At 45.4% G+C, this 26,198-nt stretch overlaps 3 protein-coding genes across 3 annotated transcripts; all 3 read left to right on the top strand.

Moving 5' to 3' along the window:
• The first annotated feature begins 2,727 nt into the window (after positions 1 to 2,727).
• Positions 2,728 to 4,728, top strand: LOC138788334 (E3 ubiquitin/ISG15 ligase TRIM25-like). Its single transcript, XM_069966101.1, has one exon. It carries the CDS (start codon positions 2,731 to 2,733, stop codon positions 4,450 to 4,452), a length of 1,722 nt encoding a protein of 573 aa, XP_069822202.1. The 5' UTR covers positions 2,728 to 2,730; the 3' UTR covers positions 4,453 to 4,728.
• Positions 4,729 to 7,735: 3,007 nt separating this feature from the next.
• LOC138788278 (E3 ubiquitin/ISG15 ligase TRIM25-like) lies at positions 7,736 to 9,890 on the top strand. Its single transcript, XM_069966013.1, has one exon. It carries the CDS (start codon positions 7,748 to 7,750, stop codon positions 9,710 to 9,712), a length of 1,965 nt encoding a protein of 654 aa, XP_069822114.1. The 5' UTR covers positions 7,736 to 7,747; the 3' UTR covers positions 9,713 to 9,890.
• A 7,660-nt stretch (positions 9,891 to 17,550) lies between these two features.
• Positions 17,551 to 21,612, top strand: LOC138788273 (E3 ubiquitin/ISG15 ligase TRIM25-like). The gene has a single exon (XM_069966000.1). It carries the CDS (start codon positions 17,585 to 17,587, stop codon positions 19,565 to 19,567), a length of 1,983 nt encoding a protein of 660 aa, XP_069822101.1. The 5' UTR covers positions 17,551 to 17,584; the 3' UTR covers positions 19,568 to 21,612.
• The last annotated feature ends 4,586 nt before the right edge of the window (positions 21,613 to 26,198 follow it).

Below are 26,198 nucleotides of genomic sequence, written 5' to 3'. Positions count from 1 at the left end.
GTGCTGTTACTGCCATCTTGTGGCAGCTGAAGAGAATACAGGAACTTCCAACTGAGGCCAAGTAGAGAAGCCTCTTCTAGTGAGGAGAGGAGAAGAGTGGTACCTGCTGACACCTAGTGGCTATGGAGCGGATTGCAGAGACGCTCACAGGATATAAACATAAAAAAACCACTGTCAGCCTTACGGTCCTGATGTAAAGAAAATGTGTTTATATATTGTTACAATCCAGAGGGCTGTTTTCTCTTTTCTTTTTGCAGCACATGCACCATATTTATTGAGAGACATGTGGTTTGGAACACAGAAACAGGGATTTAGTTAGGACTGGTGTACCAATACACTGATCTTGATAAACTGTGTATATCTGTGCACTGCGTATCTGCTTTTTAACTGTATTTAGTCTCTATCCTCCCATATACTGCCTCACTCCTCCTATATATTGCCTCTATACTGATGTCCTCCTGTATACTGCCTCTATACTCTTGTCCTCCTGTATACTGCTGCTTTAAACCTCTGCTACTTTGGAAGATATTGGCGGTATTGATAATATTCTGCACATCACACTCTGCAGTCAGCACCATGGTAGCAATCTACTACTCCATGCGATCAAACACCACATGCACTGGCCAGAAACCAGCGATATGCCAGCAGTCACTCTATGGCACAGAAACGGAATTGTCATCAGGCAAGGTTGATTTTCATGCAGTCCCTCTCGTTCCAGGTAGTCGACTCAAAACCATGTAGAGAGTTGATGGCCTGTGTCCTTTCGAATTGGAGTCCCAATCAAGCATTATTTTTCCAATAAGGTAGTTCCATTTTTTCACTTATGTGCCGCAGAAGGTTGGGTAGTCCTTGGGACTCTCTGTGTCCAATCAGGTGCACCTCAGCTCCTATATGTGGAGCTACAGATATAGTCATGGACATGTTGGACACACAGCCCACTGGATTAATGTGCTTCCCGGATGCAGCAGCAGAAAATTGACCAGGACATGGCACTGTTGCCTCTTCGGTGCCCCCATGTGCTTTCTGCAGATGCTTTATCCTTTGACCTCATCCTCTCATCCATCCAGAGTACACCACCGGTGTCATACCACTGATGCCAGGCCCGTGCTGTCAGGATGTCCTGCACTTGGTAAGCCAGGGTAAGGTCAGCCACGATGAGCAGCACAAGTAAAGATAAACTTCTGTCATTACTACGTAAATATACAGAATTGGGTGTAATATCCAAAATTAGGGCTGAGAAATTATTACGTCCCACTCCCAAATATCCATGCTGGTATTTCGTCCCTAGAGGCCCTATTCCACGGAACGATTATCGTTCGTATTCGGCCGATATCGGCCGCTACGGACGATAATCGTCCCGTGGAATAGAGTGCAACGATCAGCCGACATCGTTCATGTCGGCTGATCCTTGCAGTCGCTTGTTTTTCAACATGTTGAAAAACAAGCGACTGATATAGCAGCGATCTGCTGCCGTCGCTCCGTTGAATAGGAGCGTCGGCAGCAGATGCTGCTATATCCTAAGGGCTGCCCGGACGATCTAGCGATCCCCCGGGCAGCTCCCCGCCGCCCCTCCCGCACTCACCCGCTCGCTGCAGCCGCTGAGTTACGGCGGCAGCGAGCGGGAAACGAGTAGCAAACGAGCGCTGAGAGCGCTCGTTTGCTCCTCTGACGACCAGTGGAATAGGGGCATTAGATACACAAATCCCTGGTGAGCCTCCGCCCGGTAGACCTCTTGTCTCCGGGGTGGGCTCAGTAACTGAACCCTCATCCCAATATGTAGATGTTGTGCTATTACGCCCATACCAGCATTGATAAAGGATACCAATGATTTTTTTAAGAGGCAATGGAAGACACAGTATGGCCACAAGGGGCATATTTAACAACTGTAGATGTTAAAAGTCTTTATACGAAAATACCCCGACCCCTGGGTGTAGAAGTAATCAGATCACTACAACCAGATTGGGAAAAAGTACTCATTTTGTTGATTCTGTTTGCGAAGCACTTGCGTTTATTTTAGGTAATAATAATGTGTTTATGTTCAATGATACGTGGTATCAACCAGTAAATGGTACCGCAATGGGTACACCAGTTGCATGCACCACAGCAAATCTTTTCTTAGCAAAATTATAAAGAGAAGTCATCTTTAATACAATGAATCCATTCACGAAAGCGATAAGCTGCTATTATCACTTTGTGGATGGCATTTTTCTTATCTGGAAAGACCCACCGAAGTCATTCAGGAAATTTGTCACCTATTTAAACAGGAACAGGTTTAACATGTCATTTACGAGCAAGATTAAAATAGCAAAGATAGAATTCCGATACAGTAGTAAAGAGAAAGGATGATAAATTAGTTACAACCAGTTACCGTAAGCCTTCAGCTTGTAATACCGAGAAAGCTATCATCCCGAACATGTTAAGACAGCAGTCAGCCATGCCTCCTCAGATCTCACTGCTGTCTAATGTTTTATATTAAATTTTATTTGGTTTGTGTTGGAAGAGTCTTATACAGCAAGTTTATCCCAAACGCTATATTTTAAGTGGAAAACTTGAGGGTTGTCTTATACCCCGAAAAATACGGTGTATATATATATAGGTTGGCCGTGATGTTGTTGATTTGTTTATAGGGTTAATGGAATGCTGTCGCTCACAAGTTGCACAATGTCATATGTCCTGGAACACGCCCTATACAATACAAATTTCGTTTCCTTTTTTGTCATTCCTGAAGCCATGGCGTCTGCTGATCTGAGAGACGAGCTGCTCTGCTCCATCTGTCTGAGCCTTTATACAGATCCTGTAACGCTGAGATGTGGACACAACTTCTGCCGGGGATGTATTGATCAGGTCCTGAATACACAGGATGGGTCTGGAGTTTATTCCTGTCCTGAATGTAGAGAAAAGTTTCCGCAGAGACCCTCACTGCAGAGGAACATAACTCTACGTAATGTAGCAGAACGTCTCCGGTCTACTCAGCCCCATGAGGAGGAGATCACCGGGATCTGCTGCACTTACTGTATTCACTCTCCTGTACCTGCTGTGAGATCCTGTCTGCTGTGTGAGGCTTCTCTGTGTGATAATCACCTGAGAGTTCACAACAAGGCACCAGAACACGTCCTGACCGATCCCAGCACTTCCCTGGAGAAGAGGAAATGTTCTGTCCATAAGAAGATTCTGGAATATTACTGCACTGAGGACGCCGCTTGTATCTGTGTATATTGCTCAGCTGGAGAACATCGGGGACACCAGGTAGAGACGCTGGATGAGGCCTCTGAGAAGAAGACGAAGAAACTAAGAAATGTTCTCCAGAAACTGATGACAAAGAGAGAGAAGGCTGAGGAAAGAGTCCAGAGTGTGCTGGAGCGCTGGAGAAAAGCTGAAGAGAAAGCATCTGGAGAAGCCGAGAGAGTCACTGCCCTGTTTATAGACATCAGGAGACGGCTGGACGACCTGGAGAAGAGGGTCCTGAGCGAGATCTCCAGGCAGGAGGAGCAGCTGTCACTATCACTGTCTGATGTCATCCAGAAGCTGGAAATAAAGAAGAGCGAGATGACTAGGAAGATAAAGCACATTGAGGAGCTGTGTAACATTGCGGATCCACTGACTGTCTTACAGGATCCAGACACAGGTGACTTGTGTGATCCTGAGGAGGGGGGAGGTGATGAGGACACAGGGAGACATGATAAAACACATGATGTAGATGTGGATGTGATTACATGGATGTTACATGCAGGTATCTCTGATATAATGACATATCTAAAGACAAAAACAATGAGGTCACACCCCTTCGGTGTCCGATCTCGGCCCAGTCACCCACAAGCGTCACCTGTGTCAGGTACAGAAAATGGGGGTTATGGTGTAATAGTTAGGACTGGGAGTGCTGGGGGAAAAGGAGGGATCTATGGGGAGGGTCCTGCAGACATATTACTGGACATAAACACAGCGGGTAATAATCTCCTTATATCAGACAACCTGAAAACTGCAACCCGTACAAATGTAAAGCAGAATCATCCAGAAACAGCGGAGAGATTCCAGGGTTACTCTCAGGTGATGAGCAGCAGGAGATTCTCCTCAGGGCGACATTACTGGGATGTGGATATCAGTAGATCAGGATGGTGGAGGGTGGGGATGTGTTATCCCAGTATATACAGGAGGGGGCGCCAGTCAGACATTGGTGATAATAACAAGTCCTGGTGTTTGAGTAGAGTATGGCTGTGTAATAGTCAGTATTCAGTGAGACATGACAGTAAAGAGATCCAGTTACCTCACCAGATCTCCAGTGATAGAGTCAGGATCTGTCTGGATTACGAGGCCGGGCGGCTGTCCTTTTATGAGCTGTGTGACCCCATCAGACACTTACACACCTTCACCACCACCTTCACCGAGCCCCTTCATGCTGCACTGCATGTATATGATGGTTCTGTAAAGATATCAGGGAGAGAGCACCAGCTGTGAGGAAATCTGCCCAGCAACCGATGACATCACAAGGAGAAAAATCTGATTGGCTGAACATTCAGCATATAGGAGGCAGTAGTGAGAGTGACCTCATGAAGAGCCTCCTAGCTTTCTCATGGTGTATGTACGAGCCCTTTTAGAAGAGTGGGCGCACTGCAACGCGGTCTTCTCCCTGCTCGTTCTCCCCAACGGTACGGGTCTGAAAACTCAGACCCAGACCGATCAAAATGTTTGACGTGTCTACGACATGGAGGCATCTAATTAATAAAATTTGATCTGTGCACTATACTTAGCAGGTGTTGTATAGTGGCCTTCAGTGAAGTGTGCAGTTATGGCTGTCAGCACTGAGGTGTGTGGGGGGGGTGCACACATAGGGGGAGATGTATCAACGGGAAAATGCGTATTTTTTGTTGAAAATGGGCCCGATGTGAATAAATTTATTCGCAAATGGCCGTTTTGCGAATAAATTATTCGCATCGGGCCCATTTCCGACCGGTATGCCAGGGGGGGCTTATTTTAATGTAAAAATAAGCAGGAAACCAACTCCAGTCCTCAGATGGCGTAGGTTTCCTGGCGCGCACAGGATTTATGTAGAGGCAGTCCGCCTCTACATAAATCTCCGTACCGTTGGAGCTGCGGGGACATTTTTAAGTCCGGCGCAGAAAACGCCGGACTTAATAAATGTCCCCCTAAGTCTTTGCCCCAGGTGCAGGATAGGCTAGCTACACCTTAGTTATGTAATTCCTTAGATCTTTGCGATTTTTGTACAACTTTTATGATACAGAAATTATAATTATATTACTACTATCACCTGAGACCATTTTTTCCAGGACTCCCTATGGCGGTATCAAACTTTTGCAGCCGCAGGGAATCAAACGCTGAGCGATCAGCATAACTTTAGTGACAACCAAAATAGTGAGGGTTCCTGAAACGAACAGAGGTGGCAGCAGAGGGCACTGTGTCAGACTGGAAAGAATATGCCATACTTCCTGCAGGACATACAGCAGCTGATAAGTACTGGAAGACTAATGGTCCATTTACATAGAAAGACTATCTGACAGATTATCTGCCAAAGATTTAAAGCCAAAGCAAGGAACAGACTATAAACAGAGATCAGGTCATAAAGGAAAGCCTTAGATTTCTCCTCTTTTTAAATCCACTCCTGGTTTTGGCTTCACATCTTTGGCAGATAATCTGTCAGATAATCTTTCTGTGTAAATGGACCCTTAAGCTTTTAAATAGAAGTCATTTACAAATCTGTATAACTTTCTGACACCAGTTAATTTGAAAAAAAAAACTAGACCATTTAACTAGAGATGAGCGAACCGGGTTCGGGTTCAAGTCCATCCGAACCCGAATTTTCGGTATTTGATTAGCTGGGGCTGCTGAACTAGGATAAAGCTCAAAGGTTGTCTGGAAAACATGGATACAGCCAATGACTATATCCATGATTTCCACATAGCCTTAGGGCTTTATCCAACTTCAGCAGCCACCGCTAATCAAATGCCGAACGTGCGGGTTTGGATGGACTCGAGCATGCTCCAGGTTCGCTCATCTCTAACTTTATCCCATTCAGAAAATAATAATTCTAATTAAAGGTGCCTTTGCACAGAGAGATTTATCTGACAGATTTTTGAAGCCAAAGCCAGGAATGGATTTGAAAAGAGGATAGATCCAGTCTTTCCTTTGTGACCTGTTTTCTCTTTATAGTCTGTTCCTGGTTTTGGCTTCAAAGATCTGTCAGATAAATCTCTCTGTGTAAACGCACCATTATAAATATTAGTTTCTGTAACAATTGGTCATTTAGTAATAAAGGGTTTATTTAAGCAACTTGTGGAAATAATATCAGGTAACACAATACATACTTTTTGTTTTTGCTTAAGTTAAGGGTTAAAGGGTTATTCCCACAGGATAGGGGAAAAGTAGGCGGTCACGGGGGGCCGATCTCCATACCGAGCCACGCCGTCTCTGTTATGAATAGAGCCGGCACACGACCCACAGCTCTTTTCATTCCTATGGAGCTGACGGAAAGAGCCGAGTACATCGCTCTTCTGGCATACTCCATGCGACCATTTCTATGGTCGTTCCATAGGAATGAATAGAGCCCATCGTAGAGATCAGACATCCCCACGACCTCCTACTTTTCCCAACTTTCTGCTGGCCATGCTGACTATTTATGAGGACCAGGATCCTGGTCCAGATCTCCATTGGATCGGTGCTCAGATCCACAAAGACCCTGACTGGTAAAGACACCTGCCAGTCAAAGGAAACACCACACTGCTCAGCACTAATTAAAGTGACTGTACCACCAGGCCCAGGCTGAAGCACTGGAGGCGGCCGACCCACCCTTAGTGGGAGGAAACCCTAGCCCCTCTATGACAAGGTTCCATTGATTCTAATGGAGTCACGTCATGGAGGGGCTGGAGTTTTTTCCCACTAGGGTGGGTTGGCCCGCCTCCAGTGCTTCAGCCTGGGCCTGGTGGTACAGTCACTAGCTAGGAGAGAGCAGAGTAACTCTTGCATTGCCAGGAGACTTAGAGGCAAAGCGGGTGGCACGGCTGAACAAAATAAAAACAGAACCTTGTTCAGACCAGGTGCCTCCTACGCCGCACAACCCGAACTGAGGAATGCAAAGGCCCATTCCTGACAACAACCTCTTTAACTTTACATTAATCATTCATCAGTATCAGATTGGTTGAGGCATCCACCAGGGCTTCATATATCCGCTCCTACATGAGAGTTATAGCTTGGGAAAGGTCCAGGGGGACCGAAACATTGCCACCTACTCCAAAATAATGCATACTCTGCAGCATCCTTTCTATTACACTGTCTGTTGGAACATGCAAGTATGGGGATTTTGAGTGCAATAAATATCACCTTACATTGAAGTTCACATTGAGTGCTGTGGTTTCCTGAGTATTTAGTATCTGTATCGAGGAATCCCTTACCACTGAGCACCACACGATACAGGGAGAGCAATTACAAATATTCTTACACATCTCAGAGAAGACATATCAGTTTTTATGTTTTCCTGTATTTCTCTAGGTTTTCTCCCCCATTTAAAAAAAATCATTGATCCCTGATTTTCAGACACAACAATGTACTTCTGGTTATGGCCAAATAAACTTACAAAAATAAATGTTCTGTACTTCATTGTAACTTTAGACTGAAGATAAGACATCTTCTCCCATCTAGGGGATTATAGGGTTAATGGAATGCTCTCGCCCACATGGTCACATGTCCTTAAACACGCCCCCTATACACTTCAGCTTCCTGTCTTGTAATTCCTGAAGCCATGGCGTCTGTGGATCTGAGAGACGAGCTGCTCTGCTCCATCTGTCTGAACCTTTATACAGATCCTGTAACCCTGAGATGTGGACACAACTTCTGCCGGGGCTGTATTGATCAGGTCCTGAATACACAGGACGGGACTGGAGTTTATTCCTGTCCTGAATGTAGGAAAAGGTTTTCGGTGCGGCCGACACTGCAGAGGAACATAACTCTACGTAATGTAGCAGAACGTTTCCGGTCTACTCAGCCCCATCAGGAGGAGATCACCGGGATCTGCTGCACTTACTGTATTCACTCTCCTGTACCTGCTGTGAGATCCTGTCTGCTGTGTGAGGCGTCTCTGTGTGATGATCACCTGAGAGTTCACAGCAAGTCACCAGAACACGTCCTGACCGATCCCAGCACTTCCCTGGAGAAGAGGAAATGTTCTGTCCATAAGAAGGTCCTGGAATATTACTGCACTGAGGACAATGCTTGTATCTGTGTGTACTGCAGATTGGATGGAGAACATCAGGGACACCGAGTGGAGAAGCTGGATGAGACCTCTGAGAAGAAGAAGAAAAAACTAAGAAATGTTCTCCCGAAACTGATGACAAAGAGAGAAAAGACTGAGGAAAAAGTCCACAGTGTGGAGGAGCGCTGGAGAAAAGCTCAAAAAAAAGGATCTGAAGAAGCTGAGAGAGTCACTGCCCTGTTTATAGACATTAGGAGACGGCTGGACGACCAGGAGAAGAGGGTCCTGAGTGAGATCTCCAGGCAGGAGGACCAGTTGTCACTGTTACTGTCTGATGTCATCCAGAAGCTGGAGACAAAGCAGGTCAAGCTGTCCAGGAAGATGAGACACATTGAGGAGCTGTGTAAGGAAGCGGATCCACTGACTGTCTTACAGGATCCAGACACAGGTGACCTGTGTGATCCTGAGGAGCAGGGAGGTGATGAGGACACAGGAGAACCTAATGGAGGTGATGAGGACACAAGGAAACATGATGGAGGTGATGAGGACACAAGGAAACATGATGGAGGTGATGAGGACACAAAGGGACATGATGGAGGTGATGAGGACACAAGGAAACATGATGGAGGTGATGAGGACACAAAGGGACATGATGGAGGTGATGAGGACACAGAGGGACATGATGGAGGGGATGAGGACACAGGGGGAGATGATAAGCCACATGATGTAGATGTGGATGTGATTACAGGGATGTTACATGCAGGTATCTCTGATATAATGACTTATCTACAGACCATCTCACTTACAAAACTAAAAGCAATGAGGTCACAACCCTCCAGTGTCCAATCTCGGCCCAGTCATACACAAGCTTCACCTGTGTCAGGTACAGTATATGGGGGCCATGGTGTAATAGTCAGAACTGAGGCTGCTGGGGAGAGAGGGATCTATGGGGAGGGTCCTGCAGACATATTACTGGATATAACCACAGCTGCTAGTAATCTTCTTATATCAGAAGACCTGAAATCTGCAACCAGGACAAAAGTAAGTCAGAATCGTCCACAAACAGCAGAGAGATTCCGGCATTGTCCTCAGGTGATGAGCATCAGGAGATTCTTCTCAGGGCGACATTACTGGGATGTGGAGATTAGGGAGTCTGGATTGTGGAAGGTGGGGATGTGTTATCCAAGTATAGACAGATGGGGAGAACAGACAGCCATTGGTGATAATAACAAGTCCTGGTGTTTATGTAGAAGGCGGTGGTGTAATACTCAGTATTTTGTGATACATGACAGTACAGAGATCCAGTTACCTCACCAGATCTCCAGTGATAGATTCAGGATCTGCCTGGATTATGAGGCCGGGCAGCTGTCCTTTTATGAGCTATGTGACCCCATCAGACACTTACACACCTTCACCACCACCTTCACCGAGCCCCTTCATGCTGTATTATATGTACAGGGAGGGTCTATAAAGATTTTACGTAGGAGCAGTAGCTATGAGGAGACCTCATCATAAAGGAACGCCAGCCTATAGACACCACACCATTACAGAACATGAACAGAGCTACAGAGGCTTGAGGAAGGTTGGGGGATCCAACCGAAACGTTGCCCAGTAGCATCACCTAAATTTCTTGTAATAAAAATTGTTGTTGTAATTTCTTGTTGTAAAAAAAACTGTGTCACTTGCATCTAAACTTGAGTAGCTTGTTCCCTGTTTTCCAGTACTAGGGGGATTGAGGAATCCCCAACCACTAACATCAAAACTTACTATGAGGAGAGTGCAGTACGGTTTATCCTCATAGAATCATGATAGAGGAAATCTGCCCAAAGACCGGTGACATCACAGGGAGAAGAATCTGAAGGGTAAAACATTCAACCTACAGGAGGCAGTAGTAAGAGGGGCCTCATGAAGAGTCTCCTCTCTTTCTTAGGGGCCTATTCCCCGGAGCGATAATCGGCCGAATCGACCCAATTCGGCCCATTATCGCTCCGTGGAATAAAGACATTGATCAGCCGATGATCGTTCATTTAGGTTCCAACCTAAATCGGTCGCCAACCGCGCATTGCTATGAGAAATAGTGGTGCGCGGCGGGTGACCGACGATTTAAAAACATCATACTTTTCCTATCCAGGCTGCAGGTCTTCTGCGCTTCTTCTCCCGGTCCCGCGCGCAGCAGCTTTGGAGTGGCCCTTCTGAGCTGACAGAATGCTCAGTCAATCACTGTCCGGGACCACCGTGGCCAGTGATTGGATGAGCGGTCTGTCAGCTCAGACAGGTCACTCCGAAGCTGCCGCAGAAGACCTGCAGCCTGGATAGGTAAAGTATGAAACAAGGGCGGCAAGGACATCGGTAACAATGTCCCTGCAGCCCTCGCTAAACAATTATAAGGTGGTGGAATAGGCCCAGTAAACAAACGCCAATCTAGCAGATTGGTGCTCGTTTACATTGTTGATCGGGCCCTGTTCCGTATTTTTGCTCAGTATTTTGCAACCAAAACCAGGAGTGGATTGAAAACACAGAAAGGCTATGTTCAGACACTGTTGCAATTTAGTGGATGGCCGCCATTTAATGGCAAATAATGGACGTTATTTCAAAACAAGGGCCATTGTTTTAAAATAACTGCAATTATTTGGAATTAAATGGCGGACATCCACTAAATTTCAACAGTGTGTGAACATAGCCTTTGTGTTTTCAATCCACTCCTGGTTTTGGTTGCAAAATATTGACCAAAATACTGAGGGAAAAATACAGTGTGTGAACATAGCCTTAAAAGGGTTATCCAATGCTTTAAAAACATGGTACTTTTTCCCCCTCTCTTGTCTCCAGATTGGGTGGGGTTTCAAACTCAGTTCCATTGAAGTAAATGGAGCTTAATTGCAAACCACACCTGAACTGGAGACAAGAGAGGGGGATAACCCCTTTAGGCTAAGTTTACACGTCGTGAACATCCGGCCGTTCCGTGACCCCGGTCTTACTCCGGATCATCCCGGCTGGTACTTAAGTGCCGGCCGGATGATCCGTCCGGCAGCGGAGCTCTGATGCGGGCGCATCAGCATGCGCCCGCATCAGAGCTTGCCATAGCACAGAGTGAAGCAAGCGGCTGGAGCCGCTCGCTTCACTGTGTGAACTGACAGGTCTTTCTGCGGCCGGAATTCACTGAATTCCAGCCACAGAAAACTGACATGTCAGTTTTCTTCTGGCGCCGCACAAATCCCGGCCGGAGCGCATACGATGTGTGTACTCTCCAGTGTACGCAGTGTGAACATAGCCACAGGCTGGGTTCACACACTGTATACTTCAGGCAGTATTTGGTCCTCAAGTCAGGTCCTCATAGCAACCAAAACCAGGAGTGGATTGAAAACACAGAAAGGCTCTGTTCACACAATGTTGAAATTGAGTGGATGGCCGTCATATAACGGTAAATAACTGCCATTATTTCAATATAACAGCCGTTGTTTTAAAATAACAGCAAAAATTTGCCATTAAATGGCGGCCATCCACTCAATTACAACATTATGTGAACATAGCCTTTCTGTGTTTTCAATCCACTCCTGGTTTTGGTTGCTATACAGCCTCACAAATACAGCCTCAAATATACATAGTGTGAACCCAGCCTTAGGGTGTATGAGCCCTTTAATCACATTTTTGGAATGGAGACACACAATTTTTTTAAATTATTTATCTACATCAAATCTTTGTAATTTTTGTACAACTTTGACAAAAGGGAAATTATAATTAAGTATATTGCTACTATCACCTGACCAAGTTTTCATAGGCTGCGTCCATATTTTTCAGGACTCCCTAGGGAGATATCAAACTTCTGCAACCACAGGAAATAAAACGCTGAGCGTTCGGGTTTAGATAACGTTGCCGAACCTGAACATTTTGACAGGTTCACTCAACACTAGTGACAATCAAAATAGTGGTGGGTATAGTTGCTAATTTAAAAAAAAAATGATAATGTGTGTTGAATGTTGGATGAGGGTTCCTGACACGAACAGAGGTGGCAGGAGAGAGCTCTGCGTGAGGCTATGTTCACACCACGTAAAAGTACGGCCGTTGTTGCCATCAGCAACAACAGCCATACTTTGTACGGTGTGGAACACTGCCTTATCTGCTATGGGATCCTGGCCGGAGCGTATACACATAGTATACGCTCCGGCTGGGATCCCATACGGTGCCGCAAAGAACTGACATGTAGAAACCCATGTCAGTTCACACAATGAAACGAGTGGCTCTGGACGCTTGCTTCATTGTGTCCTACAGGGAGTTCTGATGCGGGCACGCGCTGATGCGCCTGCATCAGAACCCTGCGGCCGGAAAGATCATCTGGCCAGTACTTAAGTACCGGCCGGGATGATCTGGGCAGAGATCCGGCCGGTCGTTCATGTAATGTGAACATAGCCTGAGACTAGAAAGAATACACCAGTACCCGCAGGGCATAGAGCAGCTAAAAGGTACTGGAAGACTTGAGATTTTTAAATAGAAGTCATTTACAAATCTGTATAACTTTCTGACACCAGTTGAGGAGGAGGTGAATGAGGGCAATGACGTCCCCTTACCTCCCCAGTTCCAGCACCGTGTACCGGATCACGCAGCTCCTGGTCCGCGCTGCCTGGCCGTTCCTGGTCTTTGATTCGGGCTTGAGACGTGACGTTTCAAGTACGCTCAGCCAGTCAGTGGCAGAGGTGGGATCCCGCCTCTGCCACTGACTGGCTAAGCAGACTTGAAATGTCACGTTTCAAGCCCCTGCAGAGACCAGGAAGAGGCTGGGCACCGCGGACCGGGAGCGGCGTGATCCGGTACACGGCGCTGGAACTGGGGAGGTAAGGGGACATCATTGCCCTCATCCACCTCTTCCCCGGCCATAGGCAATAAAGTCCCCCAGCCCGAAGTACCCCTTTAAGTTAAAGGTTAAAGGGTTATTCTCATCTGAAGTGGTTATGCTCTATCCACAGGATAGGGAATAACTAAGAGATCGTGGTGGGTCTGACTGATGAGATCACGGGGGGAACCTAAGTATGGGAACCCTTACATCCCTGCTAAATGCGTGCCACAGCACCATTTATTCTCTATGGAGGGTCACTGTACTCAAGATTGTAGGTGGGGTCTGACCGATCTCTCAGTTATGCCTTACCACTGGGAGAATGTCAATAGTGCATATCTACTCTACATGGGAATCACCTTTTAAATGAGAAGTACTGTCTCTTTTTTTTTTTTTTTTTTTTTTTTAAAGGCTGGGGCATGGGGGAAATTAAGAAAGGGTACTAATTCACCTCTTCTGTGTCCACACCGGATGTCCGCTCCGGGAATGCATGCAGGGCTCCTGGATCTTTGGTGCTGCAGACGTCATGGCCCGGCTGATGGACTGGCCACTCAGCCAGTGGGTGACTGGGGCGGGACGCTGCTCAAATCACTGACTGGCTGAGCGGGCTGTCAAGCATTTTCCCCTGAGTCCTGATGTCACTACAACTTGGGGGGAAATGCCTACCAGCAGGGATCCTGGGGTTGGTGAGATGGTGCATCATCGCTACAGGGAGAGGTAAGCAATGCTTCAATGTTACTCTCTCCCCTACCACCTGTGAGAAGTTAGCTGAGGCTGGATTTCTCCCTTACCCTTAATTTGGGTATTTGGACTATGCCTTGTAAGGTCCTGTTCACACAGCGCAGGTTTATTTTCTTAAGAATTTTAAAAGGAACAGTAAACCTAGAAATGATATGGAAAAGAAGGATAAGCTCAGGCCATCTTGGAGGAAGGAACGTGTGGTTACAGAGAGGGTGGTGTTTTCAAACCATCCTGCACAGAGACCTTCCAATGGACACCCTGTCAATGTATCATTAGGGAGCAGGTCATACCTCAGACAGTCCCCTGCCATCGGGTGAACCCGGCTAAGGTAGCATATACTCTGCACATTTCATACAAGAAAATAAAGTTTTCAGATTTACCGTATCTGTAACCTATTCTTAATACATAGAGACTAAACTTTTTCCTATTTCTTGTTTTTTAAGTCATCGTGTGAAAGGGGTTGTCTGAGCAGAATGTTTTATACCTACATTCTCAGGGAGAGGTAATAAAAAAGATACAAAACATAAACTCACCTTCCCCACTCCCCATGCCGCTGCTGGTATCACAAAGCACCAGGCCCTGCTGTGTGCTGCACCTGGGACTGGAGATATGACATCACCGTTCTTGTGTCCTTAACCCTTTAAGGACGGGGCCCATTTTCGTTTTTGCGTTTTCGTTTTTTCCTCCTTGTGTTTAAAAGGCCATAGCACTTGCATTTTTCCACCTAGAGACCCACATGAGCCCTTATTTTTTGCGTCACTAATTGTACTTTGCAATGACAGACTGAATTTTTGCATAAAGTACACTGCGAAACCAGGAAAAAATTCAAAGTGTGGTGAAATTGAAAAAAAAACAACAAAAAAACGCATTTCTTTTATTTGGGGGGTATTTGTTTTTACGCCATTCACCCTGGGGTAAAACTGACTTGTTATGCATGTTTCTCAAGTCGTTATGATTAAAACGATATATAACATGTATAACTTATATTGTATCTGATGGCCTGTAAAAAATTCAAACCATTGTTAACAAATATACGTTCCTTAAAATCGCTCCATTCCCAGGCTTATAGCGCTTTTATCCTTTGGTCTATGGGGCTGTGTCAGGTGTCATTTTTTGCGCCATGATGTGATCTTTCTACCGGTACCTTGATTGCGCATATACGACTTTTTGATTGCTTTTTATTACATTTTTTTCTGGATTTAATGCGACCAAAAATGCGCAATTTTGCACCTTGGGATTTTTTTCCGCTGACGCCGTTTACCGCGCGAGATCAGGAATGTTATTAATTAATAGTTCGGGCGATTACACGCGCGGCGATAGCAAACATGTTTATTTATTTATTTGTTTACTTTTATTTAAAACCTGGAAAAAGGGGGGTGATTCAAACTTTTATTAGGGGAGGGGGCTTTTTACTAATGACAACACTTTTTTTTTTTTTTACACATATACTAGAAGCCCCCCTGGGGTTAGGGCTATGCCCCCCCCTGGGGTTAGGGTTATTCCCCCTGGGGGACTTCTAGTATATACACTTTGATCTTTCATTGAGATCTTTGCTGTATAGATATACAGCAAAGATCAATGAGATCGGCACTCGTTTGCCGGAAACAAACGAGTGCCGAGTCGGGGATGGCGCCATCTTGGACGAGTCCCCGGCCGGCATCAGACAGGGAGATCGCTCCTTCGGGACAACGTCTCTAGGAAGCGATCTCCCCCACTAGACACCAGGGAACGGTTGCCTCCGGTAATCGGAGGCAGCTGTCAACTTTGACAGCTGCCTCCGATTAGCGGCCACGGCGATCAGACCGTGCCCGCTAATAGCGGTGGTCCCGGGCTACACGCGGCAACCGGGACCGCGGCGCTTCAAAGCGGGGTCGCCGCGCGGCCCCGCTTTTAAGTGCTATTGAGGACATATGACATTTACTCTAAAATAATGTATACTCTGCAGCATCCTTTCTATTATTTCCTCCCAAAAGTGCACAAATGTGTGGAGAGGCCACCTGGACACCCTATAGTGTCTGCTATAGGTTCCACCACTGAGTATCTTTCTCAATTCCTAGACTGGTTATCCAGCGCTACAAAAACATGGCCACTTTTCCCCCTACTGTTGTCTCCAGTTCAGGTGCAGTTTGTAATTAAGCTCCATTTACTTCAATGGAACTGAGTTTCAAAACCCCGACCAAGCTGGAGACAACAGTAGGGGGAAAGTGGCCATGTTTTTGTAGCGCTGGATAACCCCTTTAAGACCACTCCTTGCAGGTACACCAGGCTATTTAAAAGACTCTGGAGGCTTTCTGAAAGCATTGGACTCTGTTTACTGGACTGATGGGTGCATGTTGGCATCTATTGATGTTGAGAGCCTCTACACCTGCATCCCTCATGATGTGGGTGTAGAGGCGATGGACTGGTTCCTCACCAGATGTGGCCAGTCACAGCCATATAGGGACTTTGTGAAAGAGGCCCTCCGGTTTGTTTTGTGCAATAATATCTTTCTTTTCAAGGATCAGTGGTACGGGCAGGAGATTGGCACTGCCATGGGCACGCCCGTCTCCTGCATGTTAGCCAAACTTTAAAATGATTTGGTATATAACATTCTTGACCCGCATGCCGGAAACATCAAGGCACTTGGAGTTTGTTACTTACCTTAATTCTGAGAACGGGGTTAATAGGTTTTTTACATATAAAGTAGGAGGTACATCTCTTGATTTTCTTGATGTTCAACTTCAAGTAATTGATGGTAACATTAAGGCATCTGTGTTCAGAAAGTCCATGGCAAGAAACTCCATTCTTCACAACACAAGCTCCCATTCAGCCCATGTTAGGGTTTCTATTCCCTTCTATTCCCCAGATTAATAATTCCATTGGTTCATTCGTGGGGCAGGCTCAAGGCTTGGAGGAAAGATTGTTGGAACGTGCCTATCCTAAAAGGGTCATTGCTGAGGCTTTTGAGAAGGCTAAAATGATGGATAAGTCCAGCCTCGTAACCTCAAAACTCAAACAGAAAAACAAGAGAGAAGGTTCAAATTTGTTTTCTAGAACTCCCCGCATAATAAAGTCATTGCTATGCGCTCCAGTTTTACGTCGATGCACATCCTGTGGTCTGAGTAGCTATCCGTACGTCTTCATGTTATCTTACCTACGGCTGGAACTCAGATAGTGCTGGCTTCTATTTCTACGGGTTGTGATCCTTTCTATTATACTTTTAGGTTGGAACATGCCCACATGCAGATTTTGAGTAGAATAAATATCAAAATACATTGAAGATCACATTGAGTGCCGTAGTTTTCGGAGTATTTAGTTTCTGTATTGAGGAATCCCTTACCACTGAGCACCACGCGATACAGGGAGAGCGGTTACAAATATTCTTACACATCTCACAGAAGGCAACATCAGTTTTTATGTTTTTCCCATGTTTCCCACACTCCAAAAAATCATTGACCCTGTGTATCCAGACTGTATTATTTGTCATTCTATCAAAAACACTGCTGAATAAAATGTTTTTAAAAAAAATCATTGATCGCTGATTATCAGACACAACAATGTACTTCTGGTCATGGCCAAAATAGAATGTATATTCATATTAATAATACCATGTCTATATATTATAGTACAATAAGGAGAGCAGGTAAATAAACATAGACAGGAGAACAAGCAGGAGGCTGAATGAGTGATGGCTGCTCACAGGAGCTTACACTCTGAAGTTGAGACATCTTCTCCCATCTAGGAGATTATAGGGTTAATGGAATGTTCTCGCCCACATGGTCACATGTCCTTAAACACACCCCCTATACACTTTAGCTTCCTGTCTTGTAATTCCTGAAGCCATGGCGTCTGCTGATCTGAGAGACGAGCTTCTCTGCTCCATCTGTCTGAACATTTATACGGATCCTGCAACCCTCAGATGTGGACACAACTTCTGCCGGGGCTGTATTGATCAGGTCCTGGATACACAGGACGAGTCTGGAGTTTATTCCTGTCCTGAATGTAGGAAAAGGTTTTCAGTGCGGCCGACACTACAGAGGAACATAACTCTGTGTAACGTAGCAGAACGTCTCCGGTCTACTCAGCCCCATCAGGAGGAGATCACCGGGATCTGCTGCACTTACTGTATTCACTCTCCTGTACCTGCTGTGAGATCCTGTCTGCTGTGTGAGGCTTCTCTGTGTGATGATCACCTGAGAGTTCACAGCAAGTCACCAGAACACGTCCTTACCGATCCCAGCACTTCCCTGGAGAAGAGGAAATGTTCTGTCCATAAGAAGGTCCTGGAATATTACTGCACTGAGGACGCCGCTTGTATCTGTGTGTCCTGCAGATTGGATGGAAAACATCAGGGACACCGGGTGGAGATGCTGGATGAGGCCTCTGAGAAGAAGAAGGAGAAACTGAGGAATGCTCTCCAGAAACTGATGACAAAGAGAGAGAAGACTGAGGAAAAAGTCCAGAGTGTGCTGGAGCGCAGGAGAAAAGCTCAAGAAAAAGCATCTGGAGAAGCCGAGAGAGTCACTGCCCTGTTTATAGACATCAGGAGACGGCTGGACGACCTGGAGAAGAGGGTCCTGAAGGAGATCTCCAGGCAGAAAGAGCAGCTGTCACTATCACTGTCTGATGCCATCCAGAAGCTGGAGATAAAGAAGGCCAAGCTGTCCAGGAGGATGAGACACATTGAGGAGCTGTGTAACATGGCGGATCCACTGACTGTCTTACAGGATCCAGAAACAGGTGACTTGTGTGATCCTGAGAAGAAGGGAGGTGATGAGGACCCAGGGGCACATGATGGAAGTGATGAGGACCCAGAGGGACATGATGGAGGTGATGAGGACACAGGGGCACATGATGGAAGTGATGAGGACCCAGGGGGACATGATGGAGGTGATGAGGACACAGGGGGACCTGATGGAGGGGATGAGGACACAGGGGGGCCTGATGGAGGGGATGAGGACACAGGAGCACATGATGGAGGAGATGAGGACACAGGGGGACATGATGATGTAGATGTGGATGTGATTACAGGGATGCTACAAGCAGGTATCTCTGATATAATGGCATATATACAGACCATCTCACTTACAAAACTAAAAGCAATGATGCCACAACCCTCCAGTGTCCGATCTCAGCCCAGTCATACGCAAGCTTCATCTGTGTCAAGTACAGAATATGGGGGGGATGTTATAATAGGCAGGACTGGGGGTGCTGCAGGGCAGGGAGGGATCTATGGGGAGGGTCCTGCACACATATTACTGGATGTAAACACAGCGGATAATAATGTGTTTATATCAGACGACCTGAAATCTGCAACCAGGACAAAAGTAAAAGAGAATCGTCCAGAAACAGCAGAGAGATTCCGGTATTGTCCTCAGGTGATGAGCATCAGGAGATTCTCCTCAGGACGACATTACTGGGATGTGGATATTAATGTGTCAGTATGGTGGATGGTGGGGATGTGTTATCCCAGTATAGACAGGAGGGGAGAGTACTCAGCCATTGGTCATAATAACAAGTCCTGGTGTTTATGTAGAAGGCGGTGGTGTAATACTCAGTATTTAGTAATACATGACAGTACAGAGATCCAGTTACCTCACCAGATCTCCAGTAATAGATTCAGGATCTGTCTGGATTATGAGGCCGGGCGGCTGTCGTTTTATGAGCTGTGTGACCCCATCAGACACTTACACACCTTCACCGCCACCTTCACTGAGCCCCTTCATGCTGCATTATATGTATGGGAGGGTGATATAAAGATATCAGGAAGAGCAGCAGCTGTGAGGCAACATCGTCATAGAGGAAATCTGCCCAGAGACCGGTGACATCACATGAAGAAGAATCTGATTGGTGGAACATTCAATCTATAGGAGGCAGTGGTGAGAGAGGCCTCATGAGGTGTCTCCTTTTTCTCTTTCTCAGTGTGTATGTACAAGCCTTTTTATCACATTTTCGGAACAGAGGTAAACATACAACTTCATAAAATCAGGTATCTCTATCGTTAGAATGGACAAAGGATTTCCAGTCGAGTTGAAATTCTTGTGATTATTAGGCTACCGTCACCTGAACAGAAGTTTCCATAGACATATTGTGCTTAATGAGGATGTACCATCAGGTACATCCTCTTTAATCTGACACACGGATAGAACAGTACGGCGCCGTTCTATCCACGGGTATCGGGCCGGTGCTCAAGCACTGGGGGCGGGCCGGGCCACCCCCAGTGGAAGAGAATTCCCTCCCCTCTAGTACACGGGAACCGGGCCGCGGATCAAAAAACGGATCGCAGCACCGGCTTGCCCGTGACGGCGCCGTTCTAGCCGTGTGTCAGATTAAAGAGGATGTACCTGATGGTACATCCTCTTTAAAGGTGTTGAACAATATTAGAAAACATGGCTGCTCTCTTAGAAAAACTGGAATACACCAATCAGTGGGTTCAGGCTACCCTGTAATACCACATACAACCTATGGACAGGTGTTGCGCTGTCTGGAAGAAAACAGTCATGACTTTGTTATACTGGATAACCCCTTCAAGGGTGATTTCACACACTTTATTTTTCAGATGTGGCCTAAACTTTTGCCAGATTGACTTCAATATACGATAGAGAGCTTGTGTATATTGTAGCTGAAATCTACGCTAGTGATTTCAAAGCATACCTGTAATTTCAGGTAAATTTTCAGGATAAGCTATCCTGTGTGTATATGAGGAGCAGCACTATATCGTCCCATTATTAATCTTGTTTATAGCTTTTTTCAGTAGATTTAGCAAGGGGGGATGCTTGATAGCAGGATAAGGTACCATTTTTTCTGATAAGATATATTACAAAGTTTTTTTTTTATAGGCTTGTACTTTTGATCTATGAAAGTTTTCTGCCTATTTAATGAATCAGCTGAATCCTACCTCCTAAACATACTGCTTTGTTGCGTTTTGCCATCTTTATCTTCAAGTAAGCCTGTGCTTATGTGATATTTTTCTCAGTTCAAAAATAAATAGAAATTTTTCCATCTTTATAACACAAAAACAGCCTTATGCCCCTATTCCACAGGTCGTTTAGAGGAGCAAACGAGCGCTCTCAGCGCTCGTTTGCTCCTCGTTCCCCGCTCGCTGCCGCCGCTATTCAACGCGGCTGCAGCGAGCGGGTGAGTGCGGGAGGGGGATCGCTGATCGTCCGGGCAGCCCATAGGATATAGCAGCGTCTGCTGCCGATGCTCCTATTCAACGGAGCGACGGCAGCAGATCGCTGCTATATCAGTCGCTTGTTTTTCAACATGTTGAAAAACAAACGACTGCAACGATCAGCCGACATGAACGATGTCGGCTGATCGTTGCACTCTATTCCACCGGACGATTATCGTTCCGTGGAATAGGGCCTTAAATCACCCATGTGAACACAGCCTATAACTAACAATAAATAGAATAATGTAATTTCTTGTAACTTTCTGTAAAAGGTTGACTTACCAATTATTTCAGTCTAAAATGTCATATATTAGTAAATGCGATGTTAAATCTTTACATAGAATTTGGTAATTTAGTTTCTCATATGTAGACGTAAACCCACAGTCATTGCAGATGCTGAAGGATCCGCCTCTATATTGGTTTGTCATAATTTGCTGAGAATCAACCAAGAAAAGTGTCAACAAAAATGGTGGTGGTGGTGGATACAGTTCATGTTCATGGTTCTACCATAGTTTCTGATTTTTTTGTTTGTTCCTGGTGCAACAAGCCATATTACGTCAGCAACGATTATTACTTTGAAGCTTCGGCCATATTATTCTGTCATTGCTATATGTCCACAGATGTACATTGTTTTACCTTATTCGTGTTCTTTTACCAGTGTTTGTAACTAATAAATATTAATCTCTGTAACAATTAGTTTTATTGTAGCATTTTGTTTTATCCCATGAGATATTACTATACATACTGTGGTTTGCAATAAATTAGAATATCAACAAAAAGTTATTTTATTTTCAGTAATTCAATTTAAAAAGTGACCCTTATATATTCTATAGAGTCATTACATACAGAGTAAACTTTTTCAAGTGTTTATTTCTGTTAAAGTTGATTATTATGGATTACAGCCAAGAAAAACCCAAAAGACAGTATTTCATAAAATTAGAATAATTAACCTAAAGCACCTGCAGTGGCTTCCTAAGTGTTAAAAAAGGTCCCTAATGGTGCGTTTACACAGACAGATTTATCTGACAGATTTCTGAAGCCAAAACCAGGAACGGACTATAAACAGAGAACAGGTCATAAAGGAAAGAGTGATTTTGACAAGTCCGAGGCTTTGATTCTAAAGGGCCCCACGACCCCAACCTGGGCTGCAGAACACAACATAAAATGGGCACGTTCCCACATAAAATATCTAGGAGTCCTCATCACCAGAAACCCCGACAGCCTGTATGCCACTAACATCAAACAATACCACACCCATCTCAAAACTTTATTACAACCCTGGGAATCCTTTACTTTATCCTTCTCGGGAAGAGCCAACTTAATCAAAATGATCGCCTTCCCCAAGCTTCTCTACATCATGCAATCCCTCTCTTTATACCTCAAACAGTCTGACATTAAATTTATAACAGCGACATATAGACGTTTCATATGGAACAATGCGCCTCCTAGGATAGCCATGCGATACCTAGAGCAAACAAAATATAATGGTGGCCTTAACTTCCCTAATCTCAAAAACTACAACCTAGCTGCCCTCTTGCGCATAGTCATAGACTGGACCCATGGCCTCTCCTGTTATACATCGCATGATGTAGAAGGTAGCTTCGTGGCCCCACACTCGCTACTCTACGTGTTACATGCTTCGCCTGACCAACTTCCCGAAAGCATCAGGCGCAACCCACTGCTTTTCCCACCCATAAAGGCCTGGCAGGCCGTTCGTAGGCTCTCTCATCTACCTGTACACACGTCCTTGCTGCACTACACGGGTGGGGGGGGGGGGGGTGGTACACGGGGAAGGGGGCCATTCACAGACATAACATACATTACAAAGTTGTATAACTTTGTAATGTGTGTTATTCTGTCAATAATTCTTTACCGCCGCACTACCCCTTTAACAGGATTGTAAAGAAAATGCCATTCAAAAATTTGGGAAAGATCCACAGAGTGGACTGCTGCTGGAGTCAGTGCTTCAAAAGCCACAAGCACATCCAGACGTCTGCAGGACATGGGCTACAAGTGTTGCATTCCATGTGTCAAGCCACTCCTGACCAATAAACAACGCCAGAAGCGTCTTATCTGGGCCAAGGAAAAGAAGAACTGGACTGTTGATCAGTGGTCCAAGGTGCTGATTTCAGATTAAAGTAAATTTTGCATTTCATTTGGAAATCAAGGTCCCAGAGTCTGGAGGAAGAGTGGAGAGGCACAATCCAAGCTGCTTCAGGTTTAGTGTGAAGTTTCCACAATCAGTGATGGTTTGGGAAGCCATGTCATCTGCTGGTGGAGGTTCACTGTGTTTCATCACCTCTGCAGTGCCATCAGCTGATCGCCTCCATGCCACATTGCCGCATTGATGCCGTCATTCATGCAAAAGGTGCCCTGACCAAGTATTGAGGGCATTTACTGTACAGACTTTTCATTTGGTCAACATTTCTGTGGTAAAAACATTTTTTTCAGTTGGTTTTATATAATATTCTAATTTTCTGAAATACTGACTTTTGGGTTTTTCTTGGCTGTAATCCATAATCATTAACTTTAACAGAAATAAACGCTTGAAAAAGTTCACTGTGTATGTAATGACTCTATAGAATATATGAGGTCAGTTTTTGAATTGAATTACTGAAAAAAACATTTTTTTGTTGATATTCTAATTTATTGCAAACCACTGTACTTTTTGTAGTTTGTGTTAAGTATCAACTAGTTTTAATTCAGGATTTAATATAAGCTGTATAGTTTATCAGAAAAATAAATTGCCTTGTAAGTACAGATGAGCGAACTTTTGAAAAGTTCATCAAATTTTAACATGAAGTTCGGGTTTGTTTCAAACCGAACCAAAAAGAACCTCATTATCACAGGAGAAGGATTGCAGTTACATTAGTCGTAGTATAAGGCCATGTTCACATGGCGTAAGGGACCGGCCGTTCCGTGACCCGAGCAGCCGGTCTCTGCAAAGATCATCCCTGCAGTACCGTCGGGATGATCTTTATGGCCTTAGAGTTCTGATGCAGGCGCATCAGCATGCGCCCGCATCACAACTCTCCATAGCACACTGTGATGCAAGCGGCCGCAGCCGCTTGCTCCACAGTGTGCACTGACATGGTTTTCTACGGCCGCTATTCAATGATTAGCGACCACAGAAAACTGACATGTCAGTTCTTTGCGGCACTGCTTGGGATCCCAGCCGGAGCGTATATTTTGTGTATACGCTCCGGCTGGGATCCCATAGAAGAATATGCAGCGTGCCTAATCGTACAAAGTACGGACGTTGTTGCCGATGGCCATACTTTTACGCTGTGTGAACATAGCCCAACAGAGTATAGGTTCCAGAGGCAGCAGGAGCTATTACAGTGAAAAAAGTGGCAAAATTCCATAGTGCCAAAAATGTAATTCTTCAGGCAGGGCATTTTACTTTCACCATGTCTGTCACGGCTGCGACCATCTCTCCAGCCCTGCAGGGTGACTCACGGATCCATACTCTTGTCCCTCTCCCCCGCTGTCAGCGCATGCGCTCCGGCTCACTTGGATTTAAAGGGCCAGTGTTCCCTTGATTGGCTGCAGCCTTTCATTATTTAAATGTATAATGGTCCCAGCTCTCCTGCCCTCTGTGACTGTTGCCCAAATTCCAGCCGTGAGTTCTGCTGCAATCCAGCATGCCTGCCTATGTGTCTCCTGCTGCGCCTCGTCTGCCGCCGCTAACAAACCAAGCCAGGGGTAGCGACCTAGGGGTCACTTACAGCAAGTCCAGCCCACCTTGCGGTGGGCACTGGTGAAAGTTAGCGGGACCTTAGACCCCGCTCCCTGGTGCGGCTTACGCCATCGCTATCAGTGGTACAGCAGATCCACGACTACTGCTGTTTCAATATCTGACACATGTTACAGCATTGAAGCTGTTTCGGTGTCCTGTGGGTGCCCTGACCAAGTATTGAGGGCATTTACTGTACAGACTTTTCATTTGGTCAACATTTCTGTGGGTGGGTGTATTAAAATGTATCAAAATTTATCATTTATTTATCATCATTTATTTAAAATGTATCGTCATCGGCCGCACATCTCCCTTTGTAAACAGGGGATGTGACGCCAATAATGATAAAGGCAAACTGACAGCATGGATATGCATATATCTGTGCTGTCAGTTTCCAGATCACTTAGCAGTGCATACTTACCTAGTGCGCTGCTGCTGTCATCCAGTATTAAGTTCTTCTGTTCACATGTCCAGCCACTGTGTCTTCAGGCCCTGCCTCCTCCAGAATGATTGGCAGCCTAAGGAGGCAAGGCCTGAAGACACAGTGGCTGGACTGGAGAACCGGAGCACAGGATGCCGGATCACAGCAGCAGCACACAAGGCAAGTATGCACTGCTGTGTGATCTGGAAACGAACAGTACAGATATATGTATATCCGTGCTGTCAGTTTCCATTGCTGCACAAATGATACATGGATCATTCATGCAGCCCAGCAGCTCGATTTGTCATGCTGTGTAAAGGCACTGCAAACGAGCGAAAATCTCACTAATCAGAGATCGTTTGCGACCATCCACGGCCGACAAATCTTATCAATACGGACATTTACTCCAAAACAACAGACCGCAGTAGTCTTCTTCACTATAGCAGCCACCATACCAAAGCCACCAAATGTTTACTACCCCAATCACAGTTCTCAAGGGTATCTAGATTAGTCTTTGACATCAAACAAATGCCTACATGACTAGATGCTATGGCCAATAAGTCCCACATCACTACTCAACAAAGATAAAACACCGAACCTGTCCAACAGAACCCTTACTCCCAACAACAGCACCAGCGTTCCATCTGTACACCCCATATCACCATGTGATCCCCAAAGTTCAACAAGTAAGAGTTCACTCTTACACAAGGCTTACCCACAGGTTAAAGAGTTTGCCGAGCCAGTAATGACGTGTCTCAAATGTCTCCCAAATATCAGGAACACTCTTATAGGAACAGCTTCAAGAAAAACCTACGACAGATGTTCCTGAACCCTCAATCCTATTGCACATTCCCCTGCCTGAGCTGCAATTGATGCTGGAACATTTACATCCCCCCAAACTGGCAAAATCTTTAAGATCAGGGGACATTACACATGGAACAATCACAATGTCATCTACCTCATTAAATGCCCTTGCGGCCTCGCCTATGTGGAGGAGACCTTCCGGAGGATAAAAGACAGAATAAACAGTCATAAATCCAAGATCAGTTGTTACCAATTCACGATCAGATGGTTACCAATACCTGAACATTTCTTTGACAAAGGCCACACGATTACATAATTCAA

Source organism: Dendropsophus ebraccatus, chromosome 1 (genome assembly GCF_027789765.1).
Source record: "Dendropsophus ebraccatus isolate aDenEbr1 chromosome 1, aDenEbr1.pat, whole genome shotgun sequence".
Lineage (NCBI taxonomy): Eukaryota > Metazoa > Chordata > Amphibia > Anura > Hylidae > Dendropsophus > Dendropsophus ebraccatus.
This window is presented reverse-complemented; position numbering and strand designations above follow the sequence as displayed.

Coding starts and splice junctions, on each gene's coding strand:
- LOC138788334 (XM_069966101.1), top strand. CDS start 2,731: ATGGCGTCTGCTGATCTGAGAGACGAGCTGCTCTGCTCCATCTGTCTG.
- LOC138788278 (XM_069966013.1), top strand. CDS start 7,748: ATGGCGTCTGTGGATCTGAGAGACGAGCTGCTCTGCTCCATCTGTCTG.
- LOC138788273 (XM_069966000.1), top strand. CDS start 17,585: ATGGCGTCTGCTGATCTGAGAGACGAGCTTCTCTGCTCCATCTGTCTG.